At 37.2% G+C, this 24,730-nt stretch overlaps 1 protein-coding gene across 1 annotated transcript in view; it reads right to left on the reverse strand.

Annotated features, from left to right (window-relative positions):
* PLPPR1 (phospholipid phosphatase related 1) overlaps positions 1-24,730 on the reverse strand; it is a 191,250-nt gene that overhangs the window by 126,246 nt on the left and 40,274 nt on the right. The window contains exon 2 of the mRNA XM_063457253.1: positions 16,783-16,886. Within this exon, the coding sequence (XP_063313323.1) occupies positions 16,783-16,845 (63 nt within the window). The 5' untranslated portion in view covers positions 16,846-16,886. The remainder of the gene's footprint in view (positions 1-16,782; positions 16,887-24,730) is intronic.

A 24,730-nucleotide genomic window follows, 5' to 3' on the forward strand; every position in this document is an offset into this window, starting at 1 on the left:
TTTATTATCTCCTATACTGTTTACATTGTTCGCTTATTTCTCCTTTTTTCGTAAAATGTTTCAAATTGCGCTCTCTCCTTGCCTTCAAAATACTGGCTCTGTAAGCCATTGAATTATCATATATGTTAAGCTACCCTCCCCCATATTTTTTCACTCAGAGTGCGCAAAGCAGCTTGTAATTACCGCTAACTCTTTGCAGCACTTGCAGCTCGTAGCCTAGACAGTCCGACCCAGCTATGACAAACACACTCACCTGAACTCAACTGACTGAGGCCCCGCGCTTCATAAGTCCATACCTAGAGGTGCCTAATATTATAATACAAGTCACACGCTGAAAGCAGGCATACAGACACTTGATGCTGTATAGTTGTAACCCCCACTCTACCAAACAAGTGTCAAGCTCTGTAAAATAGGCGAAAGGGGGCTGACCAGGCCCATAAAAAACAAAACCAGGTAGTCCTCACCCACGTGTAATGATTGTTATTAAGCTCCATGTTATCTGATTTGAAATGTACGCATAACACATGATATGGCTTTTACTGTGCTGTACCCACAAAAATAAAGAATAAAAAAATATATATATATATATATATATATATATTTATATATCTACAAATCAATACAAAGATCTACAAAACATACAGGATTATTCACTAGTAAATTTATAGTTTAAGGAAAAACTAGCCAGACTGATTAGAGAATGGAAAAGTTCTCCAAGTTATGTGTGCTTCCAGTTCAGCTATTTTAGCCTTAGATCAACTTTGCATTTTAGCAATTCTCACTTTACTAAATAACCCTGCCAGTGCATCATTACTTGTGCAGTAAATTGCAATTTGAAATACAAATGCAGGGCCACCGAAGCACAGTGCAACTGCAAACCAAATCAACTGTCTTTCTGTCTGTTACAGAAGCTGAAAGAGGTAATGTATTTTTAATTTATTTTTGAATTGTTATCTTGAGAAAAAAACGTGTTATCTTGCAATGAGTTGTTTTCTAGAGATAAGTCAGAAACAATATTAAAGTACATAACCTCAATGGAATTCCAAAGTAGGGCTCTAAAAGAAAAAAATCATATTAAATTATTATGTATCATGCCTATAACATTATTACTGTTGTAGCATACTGCAAAAAATACTCAGAAAAAAAGGAATGTTCTTTAAACAAAGAGTTACAAAAGAAGACCTGCCGCATACAGGGAACGCAGGTTTTATGTTTGCTGTTAACTTTCACAAATTGTGTTGCAATTTGCAAAGCACATGTGGTCAGGGTTCAATTAGTATAGGGGCTGATGGAGCTGAAGCATCAGGTCCATGGCCATGGATTAGGCCATTTGACATTATATATATATATATATATATATATATATATATATATATATTTATATATATATATATATTTTATATATTTTTCACATGCTCTTGCTTTGTGCGGTGAGGTTTGTACGGCTACATAACTTGTGTGGACTGGCTGACAATGAAATTAGTTAAGGTAAAGCTGACTTTGCGTGCTGAGAAAATGGTCTTGCTGCTTCAGTCTCTCTAACAATGTGGCATGTCCCCTTTCTTCTTCACTCACTACATACACCTTTTCTCTGTCCCAGGCTGCATACCAGGAGCTTCTGATTTCTAGCAAGGGGGTATGTATTTGCTTAAGAGATGAAAGCGAGAGATTAGCATAGGCTGTTTTCTTATAGCTGCTTTGTGTGAGTTTCCATCCAGTACCACCTCCACCAGATACATGAAGCTTGGGAGGTATGACAGTTTTAGTGTTTTCAGTCGATAAGATTCTGTAATGAGGCCTATTGTAATCATCATAACCGGGCCCAACGGGCTCTTAATCTCGCCCTGCATGCAGTGGCACTGAAGCATATTGTAAATTAAATAATCTGTTTCACAAGAAATAAAAGAATCCCAAATCAGTAATATAATTCTACATCAGTGAATTAAAGTTGGTGTAAGTCAATGAAGACCAGGAAAAGGCAGGAATTTTAAATAACTATTGCTCCTCTGTATATATTAAGAAAGAACCCATGGCAATAGATGTGCAATTGATTGCTACTAAAAACTTGCATAATAATTGTAATTGGTTAACTCAAGACTAGGTGCTGCAGCAACTAAAGAAAGTTAATATAAACAAAGCTCCAGGGCCTGACGGTATCCATCCACGTGTACTTAAGGAACTAAGTGTAGAAATAAGTGAACCTCTGTTTTTAATCTTTCAAGATTCTTTTCTTTCAGGAAGTGTTCCGGAGGATTGGAAGAAGGCAGATGTGGTTCCAATATTCAAAAAGGGTTCAAAATCCTTGCCTGGAAATGATAGACATGTGAGCTTAACTTCTGTGGCTGGTAACATATTTGAAAGGTTAATAAGGGATAATATTCAAGAATTCCTTGAGAAGAACATGGTTATCAGCAAAAATCAGCACGGTTTTATGAAGCACAGGTCGTGTCAAACTAACTTGATTGCATTCTACGAAGAAGTAAGTAGAAGTATAGATCGGGGTGTTGCAGTGGATGTGATCTATTTGGAATTTGCCAAGGCATTTGATACAGTTCCACACAATAGATAAGTGTTCAAATTCAAGGAAATTGGTCTAGATGAAAATGCTTGTTCTTGGGTAGAACATTGGCTTAAAAACAGAGTACAAAGAGTTGTCGTTAATGGTAAATTTTCAAGCTGGACAGAGGTGGCAAGTGGTGTCCCTCAGGGGTCTGTTCTGGGACCCCTTCTATTTAACATGTTTATAAATGATCTTGAAGACAGCATTGAAAGTCATGTTTCAGTGTTTGCAGATGACACAAAACTTTGTAAAATAATACAATGTGAGCAAGATATTACTTTGCTGCAGAGGGATTTAGATAGACTGGAGGACTAGGCACTCAAATGGCAGATTAAATTTAATGTTGAAAAATGCAAAGTTATGCACTTCGGCGTAAAGAATACACAAGCAACGTATACCCTTAATGGAAGCGAATTAGGGATAACAATACACAAAAAGGACTTGGGAATTGTTATAGACAACAAACTATGCAACAATGTGCAATGTCAATCAGCAGTGGGTATTGTCATGCATGAAAAAGGGCATTCATTCGAGACGAGAATATCATTTTGCCTCTTTATAAGACCACACATTGAATATGCTGTGCAATTTTGGGCACTTGTTCTAAAGAAGGATATTATGGCACTAGAAAAAGTGCAGAGGCGGGCTACAAAATTAGTAAAAGGAATGGAACATATCAGCTATGAAGAAAGGCTAACAAATTTAAACCTATTTAGTTTAGAAAAATGTTGCCTGAGAGGGGATATGATAACATTATACAAATATATTCGGGGCCAATACAAACCATTGTGGGGAAATCTATTCACAAACTGGACTTTACATAGGACACGAGGCCATGCGTTTAGACTGGAAGAAAGAAGATTTTGTCTAAAGTAAAGGAAAGGTTTTTTTACTGTAAGAACAATCAGGATGTGGAATTCTCTGCCTGAAGAAGTGGTTCTATCAGAGTCCATACAGATGTTCAAACAGCTACTAGATGCATACTTGCAAAAACAGAATATTCAAGTATATAATCTTTCAATGTAGGGTAATAACTGCTTGATCCAAGGATAAATCTGACTGCCATTCTGGGGTCAAGAAGGATTTTTTTTCCTAGCTTGTTGCAAAATTGTGCTTCGAACTGGTTTTTTTTTTGCCTTCTCTTGGATCAACAGCAAAAAACAAATGTGAGAAAGGCTGAACTTGATGGACGCAAGTCTCTTTTCAGCTATGTAACTATGTATGTAACTATGTACTATGTACATGGACACTGGCAGATCAATGACACTTCCCACGTCCACACAGGCACAGCAATTGTAAAATAAATCACTGTCTACTGGTCTCTTCTTCCTCAATACTTGAAGTCAAAGTGTATGTGAGAATCCTGATTAGAAGTATATAGATTTTGTTACTGCTTCTTCATTTCTACCCTCTGTTGGTAACATCTCACTTGATATGTGAGTAAAATAAAAAAAATTAATGGCTGTCCCCTAACCATCAGTCATCTTTTTTTTAGCATCTATTGATTGGACAGGAGATAAAGACCACATCACTGGGCAGACTTCTGGTCCATCATAGCAAGCCAAGTTGCATATTTGCCTCCCCCCTGCCCCCACCCAAACAAAACATCTTCTTTTCCATTCCCTTGCCATTTATCTGGTGCCACGGAACAAACTGAGAATCATGAAATAAATTAAATAGCTAGTCCATTGTCTTATTGTTTATTTCTTGATATATCCATGTGGTGTTTTGGAGTTGCAGAATTCAGACAAATCATCAAATTCTGACTTTTTATTATAAATGTTAAATTGAATACACAAGTCTATCTATCTATCTATCTATCGATCTATCTATCTAACTATCTATCTATCTATCTATCTATCTATTTCTCTATCTATCTGTCTGTTTGTCTATATTTTGCTTTGTCTGTCTGTCTGTCTATCGCTCTGTCTGCTGCCTATCTATTGCTCTGTCTATCTATCTACATAGTTACATAGTTACATAGTTACATAGTTACATAGCTGAAAAGAGACTTGCGTCCATCAAGTTCAGCCTTCCTCAAATATGTTTTTGCTGTTGATCCAAAATAAGGCAAAAAACCTAGTCTGAAGCTCTTCCAATTTTGCAACAAATTAGGAAAAAATTCAATTTTGACCCCAAAATAGCAGTCAGATGTCCCCTTGGATCAAGCAGATATTACCCCACTAATTAGAAATTGTATCCCTGTATGCTATGTTTTTGCAAGTATTTATCCAATTGCAGTTTAAACATTTGTAATGACTCTGACAAAACCACCTCTTCAAGCAGCGAATTCCATATCCTTATTGCTCTTACTGTAAAAAAAAACGTATCTATCTATCTATCTATCTATCCTAATTAGAGTGGTCTTTTAACGGTCTTGTCTAAGACAACTGAATATTTTTACTTAAACAGTAAGCAGTTGCTTTTCTGTTAATATGGAAAGACTAACATGGTATTATTTAGTGCATTTCCAGTTCGTTTTTTTTTTTTGTTTTTTTTTTTGTTTAAAGAAATGATTTTCATACATTTATTCTGAATTACATTATAAGGAACATATTAATACATAATTATCACGGCTTGTCCAAGTTCTGCTGAATTAACAAAATATGATATTAAAGTAGGGCTAATAATTCTACTTTAATTCCCAGTTATATAACCACAATTTGAAAATTATGTTAGCAGGATAAAATGTCCTTGCTTGAATCTTGCTGATTAAAAGAATAATGCAATATCAACTATCATATTTACTCTAATAGGTTTTAGAAAACATGAAGGAGAAAAATTAATTAATCTAAAGTATTCCTGACCAATAATGTATTATTAAGCCGGTTGATTTTTTTGTTTTATTTGTATTGAATATGCTCTCCTTTTATGTAAAGTATTATGTACAGTTATTATCTTTTGACCAGTCCAGTATTAATGCAAAGTGTGTATGGTAACAGTATAACGTCTATCTAATAAACCCCTTACCCTTCCCACCCCCCCAAAAAAAGAAAAGAAAAAAATATGTCAGAAGACAGGAAGATATAATTATCATCCAAAATAAACAGATTACAAATAAGTACACTAATTGTATTGTAACTTTTGCCCATCAACCACTCCAAATGTATAAGATAATTATAGCAATTCTTCCTAGAACAAACAGTTTTTCAAACTACGGCTGATTTTTATGTATTATACATAAAGGTGAAATGTGCATTTTGGGAAATAATATCATTGATGGATTCTGCAGACATAACAAACCTCAGTCACCTCAGCATCCTTATGCAATGTCATTACTGGTAGAGAGCTGAATTGGATGGCAACAGCTGCAAATAACAGCTATTGCCTGGCAATATAATTTCCACTACAGAGGTGTATCTTCTGAAGATAACTCCTATGGCAAGCACTAAAATTGTGCCCCTTGCAGCCCTTGCCTAATATGTGTGTGGCGAGTGCTAGCTGTATGTGATGTGTGTATCTGCGTGCTGGCTATATGTGATGTATGTGGTGTTGGCTGTATATAATGTGTGTGATGTTGCTCTGTGTAGCCCTTTTCTACTTGGCTTTCATCCTCCCTGGTGGTCCAACACTGGTTAGCTCTGCCTGGGGTTCTATTGGGGGTCTTGAGTCCCTGATGGTCCAGCAGAATAGCCTGAAATTTGCATCACTGATGGATGCAGACCTCAGTAATTGTTCCCTCACAGTTCAGCACTCAGCAAGTCAGAGTGCAAACGGACTGCGCTCTGACTAACTAGAGAGCAGCAGCTCAAAGTTATCCAGAGGAGCAAACGTCATGCGTCCAGCATTGATCCCCCCTCACCAAGGCTAATTTGCCACTTGCTCATAGCAGGGTTAAAATAAAAAAAACCTACTGACTACCCAGCCACTGCTTAGTGGCGCCAAAGGTCTTCGTCTGTGAATGTTGTGTGTGTGGATGAAGCCACCAGAGTCATCAGAATGCATAGGCAAATATGCAATGAGATAAAAGGACAATACAATGGAAATGGGTGTATTATGCCAGAATAACTCCCTACAAGAGGAGTGGTCCCATCTGCTAGTAATTATATCTATACAAATGTATCAAAATAAATAAAAAAATTCTAAATAAAAAACCATATACCTCCTCTAGTGTATCTGTGCCAAGTGATTCTGACACGTGCCCTGCCTAAATCCCCATGTTAATATTGCACAGAGGAAGATCACCTACAGGATGGACCTCTCAGGCTTTATTATCCTCAGGTCAATATGTTTCAAATGTTTAGTCAATCCACCTAATGATTTTGACAATAGGATAGTTTGGGATAATAAATTGTATGTCCTTCCAAATACAATGTTACATTTACGGATAACCAAAAGGGGGCAAAATAACCGTACAGCATATAACACCTTGGGATATCAGATATAGTGATATAGGGAAGGGAAGTTAGAAATACCAATGTTACATTTACAAATAGTGATGTCGCGAACATAAAATTTTCCGTTCGCGAATGGCGAACGTCCGCAAATGTTCGCGAACGGGCGAACCCGGTTAACCGCCATAGACTTCAATAGGCAGGCGAATTTTAAAACCCACAGGGACTTTTTCTGGCCACAATAGTGATGGAAAAGTTGTTTCAAGGGGACTAACACCTGGACTGTGGCATGCCGGAGGGGGATCCATGGCAAAACTCCCATGGAAATTTACATAGTTGATGCAGAGTCTGGTTTTAATCCATAAAGGGCAGAAATCACCTAACATTCCTAAATTGTTTGCAATAACGTGCTTTATAACATCAGGTATTATGTTGTATCGATCAGGTAGTGTAAGGGTTATGCCCGCTTCACAGTGACAGACCAAACTCCCCGTTTAACGCACCGCAAACAACTGCAAACAGTCCATTTGCACAACCGCAAACTCCCCATTTGCACAAGGTTGGATACCAAGCTAGCCATGTCCCGTTCCTTGTCCTCACTGATGTCATTGAAGGTCTCTTCCTCCACCCAGTCACGTACAACACCAAACGTCCCCGAAAGGTGACAACAAGCCCCCTGTATATTTTTTTTTTTTTTTAAATGTACACTACTGTTACACCAGATATGAGTTGCACTGGTGTGACACTGTGCCCTGGCAGGCCCTGAAACGCACACGTGTGAAGGAAACTGACTGCTATTATTTCACAGTCAAATTTCTCGTTTTTTTTTTTTTATGTACACTACTGTTACACCAGATATGAGTTGCACTGGTGTGACACTGTGCCCTGGCAGGCCCTGAAACGCACACGTGTGAAGGAAACTGACTGCTATTATATTACAGTCTAAAAAGTTTTTTGTTTTTTTTCTCAAATTTGACTTTTAGTGAAAGATTTTCTTTTTTTTTCCGATAGGTGAGGGGTAAGGGATACAGAAAAGAAAAAGGGAACAAGGGAGCAATAGGGTGGATCACGGATCCGCAAAATGTTTTTTGGTTTTTTTAAATGCAAGCTATTATGACACCAGATATGAGTGGTGGCACTGGGACCACCTTAAAAATATTGGATATCGCTAAAAATCATGATCACTATATACTTTCTCTACAAACCTCTAAAACGAACCAAACTACTCATCCATCCGCTATACCACTTTATCCCACCTAGAACTAGTGCCCAGTTAAAATACTTGACTCTTACTTACCCACACTCAGTCATGCCACACACATTTCACCACTACTCTCACTGAATCCCTCTGACTATGGCTAAATTCATCTTCTACATCAGAACACTACTCCTATGATTGGGTTGTATCCATGTCTCGGGTCTTTTATTTAGAATAGGGGCAGCTTCGGTCTCCTTCAACACTGACACTCCAGTGCACATTATTAAAAGATTGGGCAGATGGAAATCCTCAGTCTACAACCGATATATTCCTCATCCCGAGAAAGAATTGAGGAAAGCTTTTAAAAGTTTGGCTTTGTAAATTTGATGCAATAAGTGTGTTTTTCTTTAATACCTTTTCACCCTCTTTGCATGAACCCGATTTACATATATTACTAATATGTTTCTGAACATATATATTATATTATTCACTCACTTACTCACTCACTCTCTGGGCCGGCCTAAGACATCTTGCTGCCTAGGTCCAACGATAAATGACTATGGAGGGATAATGTATAATAAACATAGGTTACTGGCTATGGGAGGGATAATGTATAATAAACACAGGTTACTGGCTATGGGAGGATAATGTATAATAAACACAGGTTACTGGCTATGGGGAGGATAATGTATAATAAACACAGGTTACTGGCTATGGGAGGATAATGTATAATAAACACAGGTTACTGGCTGTGGGGGATACTGTATAATAAACACAGGTTACTGGCTATGGGGGATAATGTTAATAAACACAGGTTACTGGCCATGGGGGGATAATGTATAATAAACACAGGTTACTGGCTATGGGGGGGATAATGTATAAAAACACAGGTTACTGGCTATGGGAGGGATAATGTATAATAAACACAGGTTAGTGGCTATGGGAGGATAATGTATAATAAACACAGGTTACTGGCAATGTGGGGGTAATGTATAATAAACACAGGTTACTGGCTATGGGGGGATAATGTATAATAAACACAGGTTACTGGCTATGGGGGGATGATGTATAATAAACATAGGTTACTGGCTATGGGGGATAATGTATAATAAACACAGGTTACTGGCTATGGGGGATAATGTATAAAAAACACAGGTTACTGGCTATGGGAGGGATAATGTATAATAAACACAGGTTAGTGGCTATGGGAGGATAATGTATAATAAACACAGGCTACTGGCAATGTGGGGGTAATGTATAATAAACACAGGTTACTGGCTATGGGGGGATAATGTATAATAAACACAGGTTACTGGCTATGGGGGGATGATGTATAATAAACATAGGTTACTGGCTATGGGGGGATAATGTATAATAAACACAGGTTACGGCTATGGGGGATAATGTATAATAAACACAGGTTACTGGCTATGGAGGATAATGTATAATAAACACAAAAAAAATTATAAAAAAAAATAAAATAAAAATAAATGAATGCAGCTTCAGAATTAATCTAAATTGTATGCTGTCTAGGAGGTGGGAGGGTCTGGGAAGGAGGGTCTGCTGCTGATTGGCTGGAATGTGTCTGCTGACTGTGAGGTACAGGGTCAAAGTTTACTCAATGATGACGAATAGGGGGCGGACCGAACATCGCATATGTTCGCCATCCATGGCGAACGCGAACAAGCTATGTTCTCCAGGAACTATTCACCGGCGAACCGTTCGGGACATCACTATTTACAATTAACCAAAAGGGGGCAAAATACCGTGCAGCATATAACACCTTGGGATATCAGATATAATGCTAAAGGGGGGGGGGGGGGAGTTAATAATACCAATGTAAATAATTTATATCTCTGCTAGGTGATTAATGTTTCCAGATCACTCCTGTGCATACATAAAGTATCAAGATGCAGTAACAACAGTCCATTAACCCTCTTGATTATTATTTTATATACATTAGATCCTTTCACATTTATGCAATAATATTGGTTTTCCAGTGTTATTTTTATATAAATATGGTTATTCTTTAATGCGTATATGTTTTATGTTTTAATGTTATGTCCTATTTTTGTATAATTTTATTCCCCCTGTACCTCCATATGCTTCTTTACACTCCTCCACACAGCATCTACTTATGAATTATAAATACAAGATGTGGCCAGAAAACATGGAATACAAGCTGAAATGCAAGCTTTCGGGTTTGCGAGATGGAATGCATGACATCATCGTGCACACTGGTAATCATCAAAAACAGAAGATTCAGTCCAGCTGGAGGAGCCAATAAAAGATTGAGAAGGACATGTAAAAGGGTTTAAAAGATGCTGGAGGGAACGTCTGTATTCACTGTTTGTCTGCATTTGTATTGGAATGGTCCCTGAAGCCTGAAGTCATGAGAAAGACCAAACATGCTGGACTGCTGGGTGACTTCTTTGCTAACTATACTTGTTGTTTGTTTTTGTTTTTTTATTCTTTCTTTAATTAAAGGCATATAATATGGGGTACATAAGAGAAAGCAGGGGAAATGTACGAGTGATTTACAGTATAGGGTTGATACATCATTCATCAAGATTACTTTATATTTCCAGGATATCGATGCCTCATTTTTTTATTTTTGTCGTTAATCTTTAGTTGGAAAATACAAGCTATAAGATCCGGTTAGTAAGATGCTAGATTATTAACACAGCAAAAAGCAGTTGCACCATTTTTGGTTCTTTATCAAGCTTAATACAGGTAGGGTGTAGCTGGTGTTTGGAAATGCTTGAATAGTGCGCTAGCCGTGGTTTTCACTAGGTGTGTGAATGAGAGTAAGATTTTATAGTTAAATGTAGTACAAGCTGATTTAGCATGTCTAAAGTGGTAAGGCACGTTAGGGCAACAGGCTTGTGCAATAGACATATATGCCTGGTCAAATGTGGTAAAGCAAGCTGTCATGTTACAAGGCATATCCATGAACAGGTATTGTGTAGTTACTTAAGTTGCGTTTCAGGCTAGTTGCCACCCTGGGACACAAGCATTGTGCTATTCTGGGTATTTCCGCAGCCACGAGAATCTTCAGCGGGAGCTGGACTGAGTCATACAGTGATAGTTCTGAGATAATGTCCACCTATGCGGGTCTGGCGGTGTTTAGCGTCGGCGGTTTGATTTTCTTCCGATGTCGGTCTGTGTGGAGAGCACATATTTGACACATGTTTTAACCCAATGCTGTTTTATAGTGTGTACCTTGCACCTGTGAGAAACTGCAGAATTCAATGGAACTGTGGGTCTGCTGGCGTCAACCCGGGGCAGATAGTAGAGCTTGTGCCCCATGCCCGTTATTCCCCCAAGTTTGGGCTGTGTCAGAGTCCCGGTCAAGTCCTCATATATCCGTCAGTACGGTCATAAACGGTGGAGGGTGAAACCTCGAATGGTGTGAACAGTGCTCCTGTCAATGAGCCGAGATGTCTCCCTGCTTGGGTGGTGAGCTGTCACCCTCTGTTGTCCGGTGGTCGGGGGGAATGGAGAGGTTGCACTGTCTGCCATGGTCGGATAGGTGTGAGAGAGGTCCCGCTGGACCAAGCACGGGAGATCGGCCGTTTCTCCCGCCAGAGCCTCACAGCAGGTCGCAGACTCATCGGCCCACCGGCCGGACGGGAGCCGATATGGACTCAATAGTCTGTTGCTTGTATTCCCCTTGTCAACCGACATCTGCTTAAAGTTGTTGCAGGTAAAAGGGGGTAAGTATAAACTGGTTATTGGAGATTTGTCGCCGAGCTGAGGTGCACCACATCCGTCCAGCTCGGCGGACCGGCCTGCCCCCCATACTTGTTGTTTTTAACTCATATGTAAGTTATTCAATTATTTCAAAATTATACTTTTTTACCAGCATTTCAATTTTATCATCTCTATTCTATAAGTTGATAATGCCTCACTGCTGACAATCATATGGGGGGCAGTGGGGAAGCTCTCCATATTGGAGGAGCTCCCAAACAAAGGGTGAAGGGAAGGAGTCAGGCCATTAGTAAATTAGGGCGTCTCCGACAAAATGGTGACTTAAGAGACTAAATGGAAATCAAATAAATGGCAGACGGGAAGATGATGCTAGCTGGGAGGTCCAAAATAGAGGTGGGATCTGCTTTTGCTTTGCTACTGAGTGTATTTGGATAGTGAAAAAGGGGGGTGGGGGAATCACTTACACCAGTACAAAAACAAAATGACACTAGTAATTGATATTAAAAGGGTGAAAAGTGAAGAAAAATATAAATATAAATGCAAAAATTGCAACTAATCAGCATAAGGTATATTACTGGCTCAATAGCAAGCCAGTAACCAACATAATGCTGATGAGTCGCATTGACAATGAAACAGCTGTCCATGAGTGGTTTACTGGCTTTGCATCTTTTCCTAAGTTGTGTTTCAAAGCTGTTGTATACAGCAAACATAAACTCCACATAATCCATGTTTAAAATGGTATAATGAGGCAAAAAGATGATTTTTTTGTTGAACTAATTTGCATATGCCCACCCAGAATTGCAGCAGTAACATCACAGCAAAGTTAAGATTTCTGTGAGAAAAGCAAGGCTTATGGTTTGACTGGTGTGTGCAGGTACATGTTTAACAATATACATATATATATATATATATATATATATATATATATATATATTTCCTGGCCATATCCATGGCAGCACAACAGTGGGTAGCTCCTCCCCATCCCTAGTTAGACAGGAACTAATTAAAACAAGGGTATAAGTACCCCCTCCTACCCTTCCTACCCTCAGTCTTATAGATGTGCTAATACACTTGCATTACAAAATATTTTGAGTCCGTATATTCTTTTCCCTCCCTTGGTTTTGCTTGGGTATTACCCATTGTTGTGCTGCCATGGATATGGCCAGGAAAGAGGAAAATGTATTCATACTTACCGTAATTTTCTTTTCCTGGTCATAGGCCATGGCAGCACAAAGATCCTGCCCAGGGATTTTGCTGGAATATAAGACTGAGGGTAGGAGGGGTAGGAGGGGGTACTTATACCCTTGCTTTAATTAGTTCCTGTCTAACTAGCGATGGGGAGGAGCTTCCCATTGTTGTGTTGCCATGGCCTATTACCAGGAAAAGAAAATTACGGTAAGTATGAATAAATTTTCCTCTATATATGTATAATATTTTATACTTTTTTTGGTACTTTATATTATCTTAAAGTTGGTCACAGAGTTTTCTTTAGTTTTAAGCTTTGTATTATATTGTTTGACATTATTGGTGTTTCAAACAAATGTTCAATTCACAGATAAGGTGATAAACACTTCTAATGTAAATTAACATCTGATTAAAAATGAAACCATTTTTTTCTTGCAGCCTTAACCAAGGTAAGTATGGCTTGAGCTGCATGGACAGAAACAAATTGATTTAACTCCAAAACCCCTGCAGTCTCATAATTGAACAATGAGACTGCATGGGGTATGCTCTATATGCCAATATTGTGTTATTAAGCTAAAGTTGCTTTTGTGCCGATAGTATAAGTGGCACAATTGCTTCATAAGATATAAACTACTATAATATATTGCTATAAAATGTTAATATTGTGTATTGACTACACATTTAATTTGTTTCTATAATACTGTAGCACAGCCCCAAAACATCTTATCAGGACAATATTAAATAATATATACTACATAATACAGATGTCTTTCAAAAAGTATAACAGAAAAGTGTAGGCATCTGGACAACATTTAATAAAATAAACATAATACTAACCATACATTTTATATAAAATAGAATTAAAATGTCTCAATAAGACGTTTTTTGTAGTCCCTGTATCCTCCCGAGTATTTCATTATGTTTATTTATTATGTATGATTTATCAATATCCTTAGATATAACCTGGTTTGTAGTTTGAACCAGTCCAAAATTTGAACACAAAGAGCTCAATTAGCATACAATTAACAAAAAGCTGAACACCTTCTTGCATTCTTCGCCTAGCACCTATGGGGTGCTAACGCTGCATAATTTAAAACCGAATTGTGACAGTTGCTTGTTCCTTCCACCAGTAATCACTACTACACCATTTAATGGGGTACACAGAACAAAAGAGGTAAGTAAAAGACACATATAACTTCACTGCACTTCCGAGTTTGGCCACATCACTGTCCCCTGATGCTGTACACGCTAATTCCAGAATTTACTCACCATTTGCTGGAGTATATAGCAAGTTTACTCCGGCATTGTTGGAGTAAACTTGCCATATACTCCAGCAATTCTGTACCAATGCATGCCCTGCAAAGCATGTAAATGAACCATTGAAAACCAATTAAGCATAACCTATAGCTAACTATTAGTTAACTATTACATTGTAAAAATATTGATAAAGTGATGATTCTTTTTTTTTTTTTTTTTCCAGACTGTACCTGCCGTTTTTTATCGTTTCAAATTTTTCATTTATGGCTGGTATATTAGTCATCATAAATATTTGCTGGTTCATCCCTATCACTTCTATTATATTTATTATTTAGAATTCCCTTGTTTATTTAAGCTTTATAAAATTTATTTATTCTCTTTCTATTGGTATTCCTTAAAACATATCTCCTTACCATCTAGACAAAATGGGCGGGAGGAGAACCCAGCAAACAAAGCAAAACAAAAAGAAAAGATTCACACATTCATAACTTCATTCACACTATTCTTTCAATCAGTCGTATTTGTTGCTTATTGTGAGGAGTATTGTCTATTTCGAACTTATCTCTCTAGGGCTTATAAATCGCTTAACAATAATTCCCTTTCTAATTGCTCCAATTGTTTTTGCCAATTTACCCATTTATCGTAGTCCTTATAGTGATTTTTGATTTTATTCAACCCTGTTTCCATTTGAATCTGATATCTCAATTGTTGAATAAGCTGTGATACATTAAATGACTGTATATTTTTCCAGTTCCTGGCAATGATAATCTTTGCCGCTACCAGGCAATGAATTGTCAAAACTTGATTCATTTGACTAAAGGAGGGCCATCTTAAGTGCAACAACATAACTTCTGGTGTAGCTTTTATTTTTATATTATTTAAAGTGTACAATAATGATTTGACTATAAGCCAAAAAGGTAATACCTTATTACAGCTCCACCATATATGAAGATAATCCCCCTTAGTAAGTCCGCATCTCCAGCATAGGTCGTTATTATTTTGTGACATTCTTGACAATCTTGTCGGTACCAGGTACCATTTATTGATCACTTTGTAAAAAGTTTCCATCAAGGAGAGACTGTGCACATGTTTGTTAACTTTGGTTATTGTGATGATTCTTTAAGAAGAAAACCGGCTGAGGTCCCTTATACTCTTAGACAGAGCCTTGAAAGTTGAATGGCAAACCTAGTAGTATTTTATGCTCAGTGAGCTTAGCTTTCTAGTTGATTTTATGGTTAATCAACTCACTAGCGCTCAGGGAAGCTCAAAGACAGTAAGCAAATAATGGATTGACTGTGTGCTTCATCAGCTTGAGTCCACAAATTAGCCAAGTGCAACTGACTTATACCTTAATGGTTAGTTCATCCAAGCTTAAGTGGAAGTTTATACTACATTTATATATGATATATGCTATACAACAGTAACAGTGACTGCACAGCCAATAATGCATAAAATCATACTAGTAACCCACTCTTTCTGCTGTGCACAATTTGAAAAATGTCTATTGAGTATTATTTCAACAGGAGATGCTTTGATAAAATTAATATATTTCAACAGTAATGTTTTTAAATAGCAGTTTCAATTTTAAGCTTATTTTCAGAGAATCTCATTCTAAATATGATTAAATTTCTAATCGGTATAAAAATTGGTAAACACGTGCAACAGCAAAATATATAGGCTCTAAATATTGTGTATGCTATAGGTGATCATATTGAATGACTTGTTTCATATGTGACTTAATATTTGAAAGAAACTTACAATTCTAATAGTGGTCTTATTATCTATGCACAGGGTTAGGCAACATTCGGCACTACAGATATATGGACTACATCTCCCATGAATCTCTTAAAGCCATAATGTTGAAAAAGCATCAGGGGAAATGTAGTCCACAATATATGGAGTGCCAAAGGTCCCCAACCCTTAATCTAGGGTGTTACTTGGATTTATTATCTCTTAGCTCTTACAGAACACTCTTTTTATGTTTTAATAGCCAATATGTCGCCTACATGCTACAACTAGTTAAAATAATATTCTTTCCTGTAGGACTAATTTGACAAAATGCACTTTGTACTTCATTGATTTCAAATTTCCTCTCAGAAGTTAAAGGGAATCTGTTACACAGCAAATATGGATAAGTGCTGGTTTAATTGTCTGTGTGGTTGCCTTCTGTAACTCCTATTGATTTTTTAGGTAGCTGCACTATCATCGATCCACTCATTTGTCTCAATGAATGTTTATAATTGGTGACCTCTTGCTATGCAATGGAACTTAACTGCATCAAGTTTATACTTTTCTATTAAAAACATGTATTTGTTATTTAACCGATATACAAATATTTAGAGCAAACACCAAATTCCTTCCAGTACACAATATTTCTTTCCGAGTCATCTTCTAAAAATGTTTTTTTCATACAATAGGTAGTAACAAAGAAGTCTTAGGAATACTAACTCTATATAAATCTTCGGCATTTTATTTACTGATCTACAACAGTCTCCATAACAACACAGACGCCTTTAACCACAGAACACTATACTTACCTCGACAAAAATAAAGCATGGTATAATTGAAAAGCTGCGATGGGTGTTGTTTTCTAAAGCCATTTTTTTTTCTAACTTGGATTGATCTCTGATACTTCAGTGTCCTGTAAAAAGAAAAGAAAGCTGCTTTAGAGATTTCATTATTTTTTGGTTTAGGTATTACAACTGAAATTTTGAAAATGTGCAATGAGCATATAAAATGTGATTAAAGAGCAATTTAAGAGTTAACATGAGTTGGAATTGACTATTATTTACTTAAACATTTATAAAATAATTTACCAGGAAGGATACATTGAGATTTTTATCGTTTCAAGTATGTCCTGCATTGTATATTAGGTTACAATATAATATTTAAAAAATAAAACAATACACAAAATATATATATACAGACACACATATACAAATTTAACACATAACAGGTAATAAATATAATTAACCATGACAGATGCATCCTGTATTGAATGACTATAGGGTACACGTAGCCAAGATGTACAAGAGAAGGGTGTACCCTGAATTATGGAGCAGGTTAAAAGTCAGACTTCATCTTATTTCAGGAATTCCTACTAAAAAATGTTATCACTTTTCATCTTTGTCAGGTTATCTTTTGGTGTGCAAATATTCAAAGGAGTCCCCTGGTTCAACCGAAAATAACCTTGGGGGCGAATTAGCCTTACTAATAATGTGCATCTGGATAGGTTTGCTAGGGTAAGATTTGAAGGATGGGAGTCATAACGAGTGAAACATTTTTTTTTTTTTCCTAGAGCAAATATTAGGATATCAAAACCTCTACTGAGTTTGACTGAACGCTCCAGTATAGACATACTTGTGAGTGATTTAAAGATAGGATATCATAAGGCTACAGGCAATCTATTTTCCAGGTAAACCTAGAGATTATTTACTAAATACATTGTAGCCAAAAAGCTTAAGGCAGATAAACTGTTGTTTAGTTGCAGAGTAGAGCAACAGGAAGCGTTCTAAAGAATATGTCAATTCTGCTTACATAAAATGACATACTGCTTGCTTAGGATTCTATTAAGATTTCGACAGACAGTTCATTCTATAACAGAAAGTATACCCTGGACTTCAAGGTTACCATTTATATTTTTACTTCTTGATTGAGAAAGAGCTTCCCTTAGTTTCGAGTTAAGTAGGTAGATTTTTATATATATTTAAATTCAGACCAAAAAAAACATGTTTGTCAAGGAGCAAGACATAAGAATTCTGATAACACATGATACAATAAACAGGATAACAAAGTATTTCGGTGGCAACACAACTAAAACATACCATGTTAATTCCAGAGTCGAATCTAGTGAGTATTTAAACATATGTGTAGAGTTTGTGAATATTAATACCGGTATTTCTTAGTAACAATGCATAACCAACACTTTCCATATATAACAAGTGGCTCAAGTATATTGTAGAGAGAGAAGTATAGCAAAGAGTACTTACAATAAAGACTTTTAGCATTGTCATTATAAATGCAAATTCAATCATTCTAGTTTGTAGACACCATATGTAAATGTAAGACTCTGTAAAGGCATAATTTAAGCAAATATTGAAAGTTTGCAAACATGTTTAACAAGCAAGAAGTCTAGGGCAGTTTGTGATCCAGGCAAATCTAAATTCTACAAACCTGGCAAGTCCAGCAAAATTCTACAAACCTGGCAAGTCCATACACAAAACCTTTAACATGAGTCAATGGCTATGTAGCCTATATATTAGCAGACTACACAAGATGGTATATTGAACTTTACTAAATTACATTTATTTAGCTCAAATATTCCTTTCAGGCTCATAATGGGGAAGAGGTAAATAGTGTAGAGTTTGGTAAAATATAGAAATAACTTTTTAGTCCTGCCAACCCCTCACCCCAACAACTGTTTTGAATTTGGATTGAAATTTTCTGTGAACTTGCAGACTTCAATTGTAAAATATCTGAGGATAAAAGAATAAGTAGGTGCGAGCACTGGATGTGCGTTTCGCTCTATTAGTGCAGGGCTCATCAAGAACTAAAAGAGCGAAACACGCTCAAGGTGCTTGCACCTACTCCCTCTGTCAATCTACCTTTGTATCTAGTTACTCCTGGGACCAAATACCTAGGACAAGTCTAGCCTGTTATTACCTTGCATTGCATATGGAATAGTCGTATATTTCTGACAACCGCTTTTGGTTTGCTACTTTGGTAGTCTTCTACTGTCTGTCGAGATATATTATATCTCCCCCTAGTGGGTGACTCATGTTTTATAGCTTTATGCAGGTAAACAAAGATTGACATATCATTATACTGTTTGGCTACAGTAGACTGGATATATTATTATACTTATGGCATTAGTGACCTCACAGAATTTGAGTTTTTTGTCAAATCATAAATGAGGAATAGGTGTCCTACTATTGTGGAATTTTAAAAAATTTTACTAAAATACTATTACTATTTTTTTCTCTTCTTTTTCACATACCATGTAGTATTATTCACAGTTTGTAATTGTAATAGTAAATGTCAACTTTTAGTTATCATATATTCATGTATTTTCCTATTTCTAACCTGAGGAATAGAACCCCTCGGTATACCAAGACTGACAGAGTCAGTGTCATGAAGCAAAATTGTATCATTTTTAATCAGAAGTAGCTTACTTTAAACGTTCTTATCTCCTGCTCTGTACAATTGAGCTTTAATTACTCACATGAGGCTCATGCAGGGTCTAGCAAGCTATTACCAGAGAAGAAATTCTGAATTAAATATCATTTGCAATAATGGAAGTGTAAACATTAGATGACTCTTTACAGGAAGTGTTTAGGAAGGCTGTGTAAGTCACATGCAGGGAGGTGTGCCTGGGGAATGCATAAACAAAGTGATGTAACTCCTAAATAGCAGTGAATTGATCAGTAAGACAGGAGGAGCATGATTTATACATGAAAATCGCTTCATTAAGCTGACGTTGTTTTGGTGACTATAGTGTCCCTTAATTGATGGAGCAAAGGGAAGCAAAATCAAGTCAAGTTACTCCACAATATTAACCTGCACTCCATCACTGTAAGGGTGAAATTGAAAATCAGGTACTAGCTGTTTAACTTTCTGTGCAGAAATGAGAATTGTGACTGTCTGTCTGTTTGTTAAGGGCTCCTACCGTAACTTCAAATGTGTATTTCTATTTTTTAGATACATTTGAATATATATTTTTTTATTTTGCACATAATAATTGCACAAATGAAGGAAAATATATAATTCTGGATTTTCCTGTGCATCCTCCAAAATATGGAGTAAGCAGAAACAACTGGATTGTTTGGGGTGGGGTCAATACTTGACAATTTTGTGAAAACTGTGTAGCCAATAGAAAACAAATATATACAAAACTATGTTGGAGCACTGGGTGCAACACTCACCCTTTTTAAACTGATATATGTGTCTCTAAATAAATAAATACAAATAGTGTAACACGGTATAGCAAGTGAACATATGAAGTCAGTGAAAAATGTATATCACTTATACAGAGCCTATAAGATACTTCTGTACTCTTATGGCAGTACACCACCCTCCTCCAATAGTAGTTACTCCCAGGAGATGCAAAATGGTCAAAAGCAAAAGAAAGTAAGTACTGGGACTAACTTGAAGATTTAAAAAAACGCACTGTTTAGATCCTCAGTTCTGCTCAGTGTAGTCATTTATGGGACTTATTAATTATCAGCTTTCTACTTATGAAAAACTTTTAGCTGAAGTACAAACACCAGAAACCTGATTATGCTTCCTGATGACATGTACAATTCTATTATTGAATATTTGGTTATGGGCAGTGATGTATCTACAGCGAGGCTGGCAAGGCATTTACCGTGGGCTGCACTTTCAGGGGGTCGGCAAAGAAAGCCACCCCCCAAATGCCTGGGGGCCTAGAAGCTGGCCGGCTGGCCACCTCAGGGCCCCCCGAGTCTAGCATGTGCTGATGTAGGAGGCGGCAAGGGAGCACTTTGCCCTGAGCTCTCCCCTGCTCAGCTCCCTGCCGGAGCCGGAATATGATGTCATTCAAGCTCGGCATCACAAAGAGGCGAGCGACGGAGATAAGAGCCCACCTGAACTGTGAGCCTGCCTGTCTGACCGCCCGCTAGCCTGCCCGTCGTCCTGCCAATATGCAGCTAGCCCCACTGATACCCAGGGAAGAATCAACTCCAGCACTCCCAAAGGTAGTTAGGCTGGGTGGATTATACTTTAAAAAATAAATAAAAAATTGTGAGTGTGTTCATATGTGTGTCTATTAGTGAGTGTGTTTGTGTGTGTGTGTGTCTTTTAGTGAGTGTGTTAGTGTGTGTGTGTTAATGTATGTGTGTGTGTGTGTGTGTGTGTGTGTGTGCCTGTTAGTGAGTGTGTGTATGTGTGTGTGTGAGTGTGTTAGTGTGTTTCTGTTACTGAGTGTGTTAGTGTGTGTCTGTCTGTTAGTGTGTGTGTCTGTTAGTGAGTTTGTGTGAGTGTGTTAGTGTGTGTGTCTGTTAGTGAGTGTGTTAGTGTGTGTGTGTGTGTGTGTGTGTGTGTGTGTGAGTGTGTTAGTGTGTGTGTCTATTAGTAAATGTGTGTGTCTGTCACTGAGAGTGTATATATTTTTGTTAGTGAGTGTGTATGTGTGTTTGTCAGTGAGAGTGCATATGTGTTTGTCAGGGAGTGTGTTTGTCAGTGTGTGTATGCGTGTATGTCACTAAGAGTGTGTGTCTGTCAGTGAATGTGTACATCTTTCAGTGAATGTATATGTCTGTCAGTGTGTGTCTGTCAGTTAATGTGTGTGTCTGACACTGAGTGGGTGTGTGTCTGACACTGAGTGTATATATGTCTGTCAATGAGTTTGTGTATATGTCTGTCAGTGAGTGTGTATGTGTGTTTGTCAGTGTGCTGGTGTCAGTTAGTGTATGTGTGTCTTAGGATGTGTGTGTCTGGAACTGAGTGAATGTTAGTCTGTCAGTGAGTGTGTATGCATTTCTGTCAGTATGTGTGTCTGTCAGTGAGTGAGTATGCATTTCTGTCAGTGTGTGTGTCTGTCAGTGAGTGTGCATGCGTGTCTGTTGGAGAATGAGTGAATGTTTGTGCGTGTAACTGTGAGTGAGTGTAATAATGAATGAGTGTGCGTGTATGTCTGTGAATGTGTATGTTTCAGTGAAAGTGTGTGTTGGTTAAACAGTGTGTGTGACAATGACTGTGTATCTGTCAGTGAATATTTGTCATTGCATGCATCAGTGAGGGTGTGTGTCTGTCAGGAAGAGAAATTTGGAAAGGGGGGTGAGGGGTTGCTCAAGTTTTGTCATGCCTAGGGCAGCACAAAACCAGAATATGCCACTGATTATGGGGGGATGGGGGGGGGGGGGGACAGAAAATAAAACATAACCTCACTAACTCGTGTACATGAGTCAACAAGAAGGAAGTATTTTAGAATGTGGAAAGTATGACAGAGGAGGTGGGGTCAAGATGCAGGATGCTAAAAAAACACATATATATATATATATATATTAAGTTATTTTGCAATAACTGTAGAAAATTAAAGTTGCATAACAAACAATAATACCCCTAAAAATGTTAGCTTGGTTCCTGTACTGTGCCTTCTGGCAAATGTCAAGTAATTCCAAAGCAATACAGAAACCTTTTATTGATTTCCATGTTGAAACTAATTGAGCCCTTTACTGCAGCCCACTGAGAAATGCGGTCCTGTATGCAGACTAGGGCATCCCTCCATAGAGGCATGGGTATTCACAAGTGGCACTGGTTTGGGTTAAACAAATATGCAAACAAATATGCATAACATGATCTCAGTAAGTTATTAAGTAAAAACAACAAAAAATTAGCAAAACAATCCTTAGCAGTTAGGTTGTGCAAAAAGAATTTAAAATGGAAGATACCCACAGGTGACAGTTTTCACTGTAACCTTTCTTTTCATGCAAATTATAATCATGAATCTGCAGTTCACTTACTGCTGCCTTGCTCACATTTTTCAATGTATCTCCTCTGAGCTGTGTAAATACCTAGAGTTGCTATACCAGCTAAAGCCAATGGTAGTCATTTAAGTAAATCAGACTTCTTACATCTCTTAATGGAGCCGCTCCACACTACACGCAGAAAGGGCATTGTGCCCTTGTTGTGAAGTTATTTCTTAAAAGCAAAACCAGTCATTGACTTACATTCATTTTAGCAGGCAGTTCTTCTGGGAAAATCAGTGTCCTGTGGTCTAAAGCTCTTAGTCATAAATCTTTCAAACTGAGATAAATATACAAAACATATCAGTTTTGTTTTCCCCTTCCTAGGTTACATACTTTTTACAGCAAATGTCAGGAGAATCTTGCAAGAGACTTTGAATGTTCCATTCTATAATCCATGAAGATGTGACAATTTGCAATGGTTGCGTATATGTGCTGTGTAGGCATTTGTATTTATTTTTGCTTGTAACTTTTATTTGCGTCATATACAAAATGATATGGTAAGGCTGAGCAAAAAAAAAAAAAGTAAAGCAAGAAATATATGACAGTTATTAGAATGTAAAAAGTAACAAAAATAAAAAAACAGCTGTTTTGAAAAGAATGTAAAAGAGGATCACTACAGTAAAGGCACACAACACACATGCAGCAAACCTATGTATATTGTATTATTTTGTTATTATATGCTTTTAAATTTAAAGCATTTTTTATAATCTAGCCTCCAAATTGTAGACCTAATGTGATATGCTATTACTTCATTGTTCCACGTGCCCATACAAAACTAAACTGTTCTGTTTAAAACTGTACCGTAAAATCCATGTTTTATTTTTTACATCAAGCTCTTGTCCATGACTTAACTCAAATCCCTAGCTTCCTTTCCAGAATCCTACCTGCTATCACAAAAGATACATTAATGCTTCTGCAGAAAGACATCCCACTGTGCAGTTGATTGCACAAAAGGAAAAAAATCAAATCACAGAAGAAGAACAGCAACGTCTGCTTGGCCATTCTTTCTCTTCTTAACTCCTTAGCTGTAGAACAAGGATTAAAGTATTGTTATGTCTCCATGTATGCATCATTAGTAACACCAAGGGTAGTGTATTCAATTCTTATAAGTGCTAGAGTGGCCTTCAAGAATACAAGGGGATATATATTTCAGTTGGCCGCAGTATCTGGGATGACCAGTCTGCATCTGCTATGAGTTTTGGGAATTTTTGTCACTTTCCCTGTATTATAATTCCACCTCTGAACAGGAGGAGGATACGATTTGGGGACTAGTGCAGTCTGTTGATATCCACCCAGACAGTCTTTCATTAGCAGTATTATAATCTATGTGTTGTAAAGCGACATAGCTATCTGGAAACATTCTCTCGGGATGGAAATATTTTTTGAGATCACAACTTCTCCAGAGGCACCCAACTGCACGAAGTGAGGAGTTAGCTACACAAATATTTGAGCTTGACAACACATCTCCTTTGTGACTTTGTGGCAATTCTGGTCAGTTATTCATTTAATTCAAATATAAATAATAGATTAATATTAAATTATGGGCACCCTCCTCAAATGAAAGTATTAGAATAATTAAAATTTATACAGGAGGAAGAGATTGCTGCTTTTTAAAGAAAAAAAAATAAAGAGAATGAGGCTAAGAGGGGAATTAGACATGGGTGAGAAGATAGGTAAAAGGCAATAATATGTAGTGAAAGAATTTAAAATGTGTTGTAATAAAATGTGAGGAGACACAATATGTTAACAAATCCATTGAAGTTACGGCTGCACATACAATGATAACCTGTGTACAAAAATAAATAAATACATTTAGAAAAGAGTTATAAATGTATGCATTTACAGAAAAGCAAGTCAAACTGTCTGAACATGCTTCTGTTAGGGTCCAGCATTCCTGAGCAAACGATAGCATGCAGTTAATCCATACAGAAATCTTGCCAATGCTAGCCTTCTATATGATGTATAAATGCCTGATTGACGAAAATAAAATGACTAGGCT

This window comes from Pelobates fuscus, chromosome 5 (genome assembly GCF_036172605.1).
Source record: "Pelobates fuscus isolate aPelFus1 chromosome 5, aPelFus1.pri, whole genome shotgun sequence".
Lineage (NCBI taxonomy): Eukaryota > Metazoa > Chordata > Amphibia > Anura > Pelobatidae > Pelobates > Pelobates fuscus.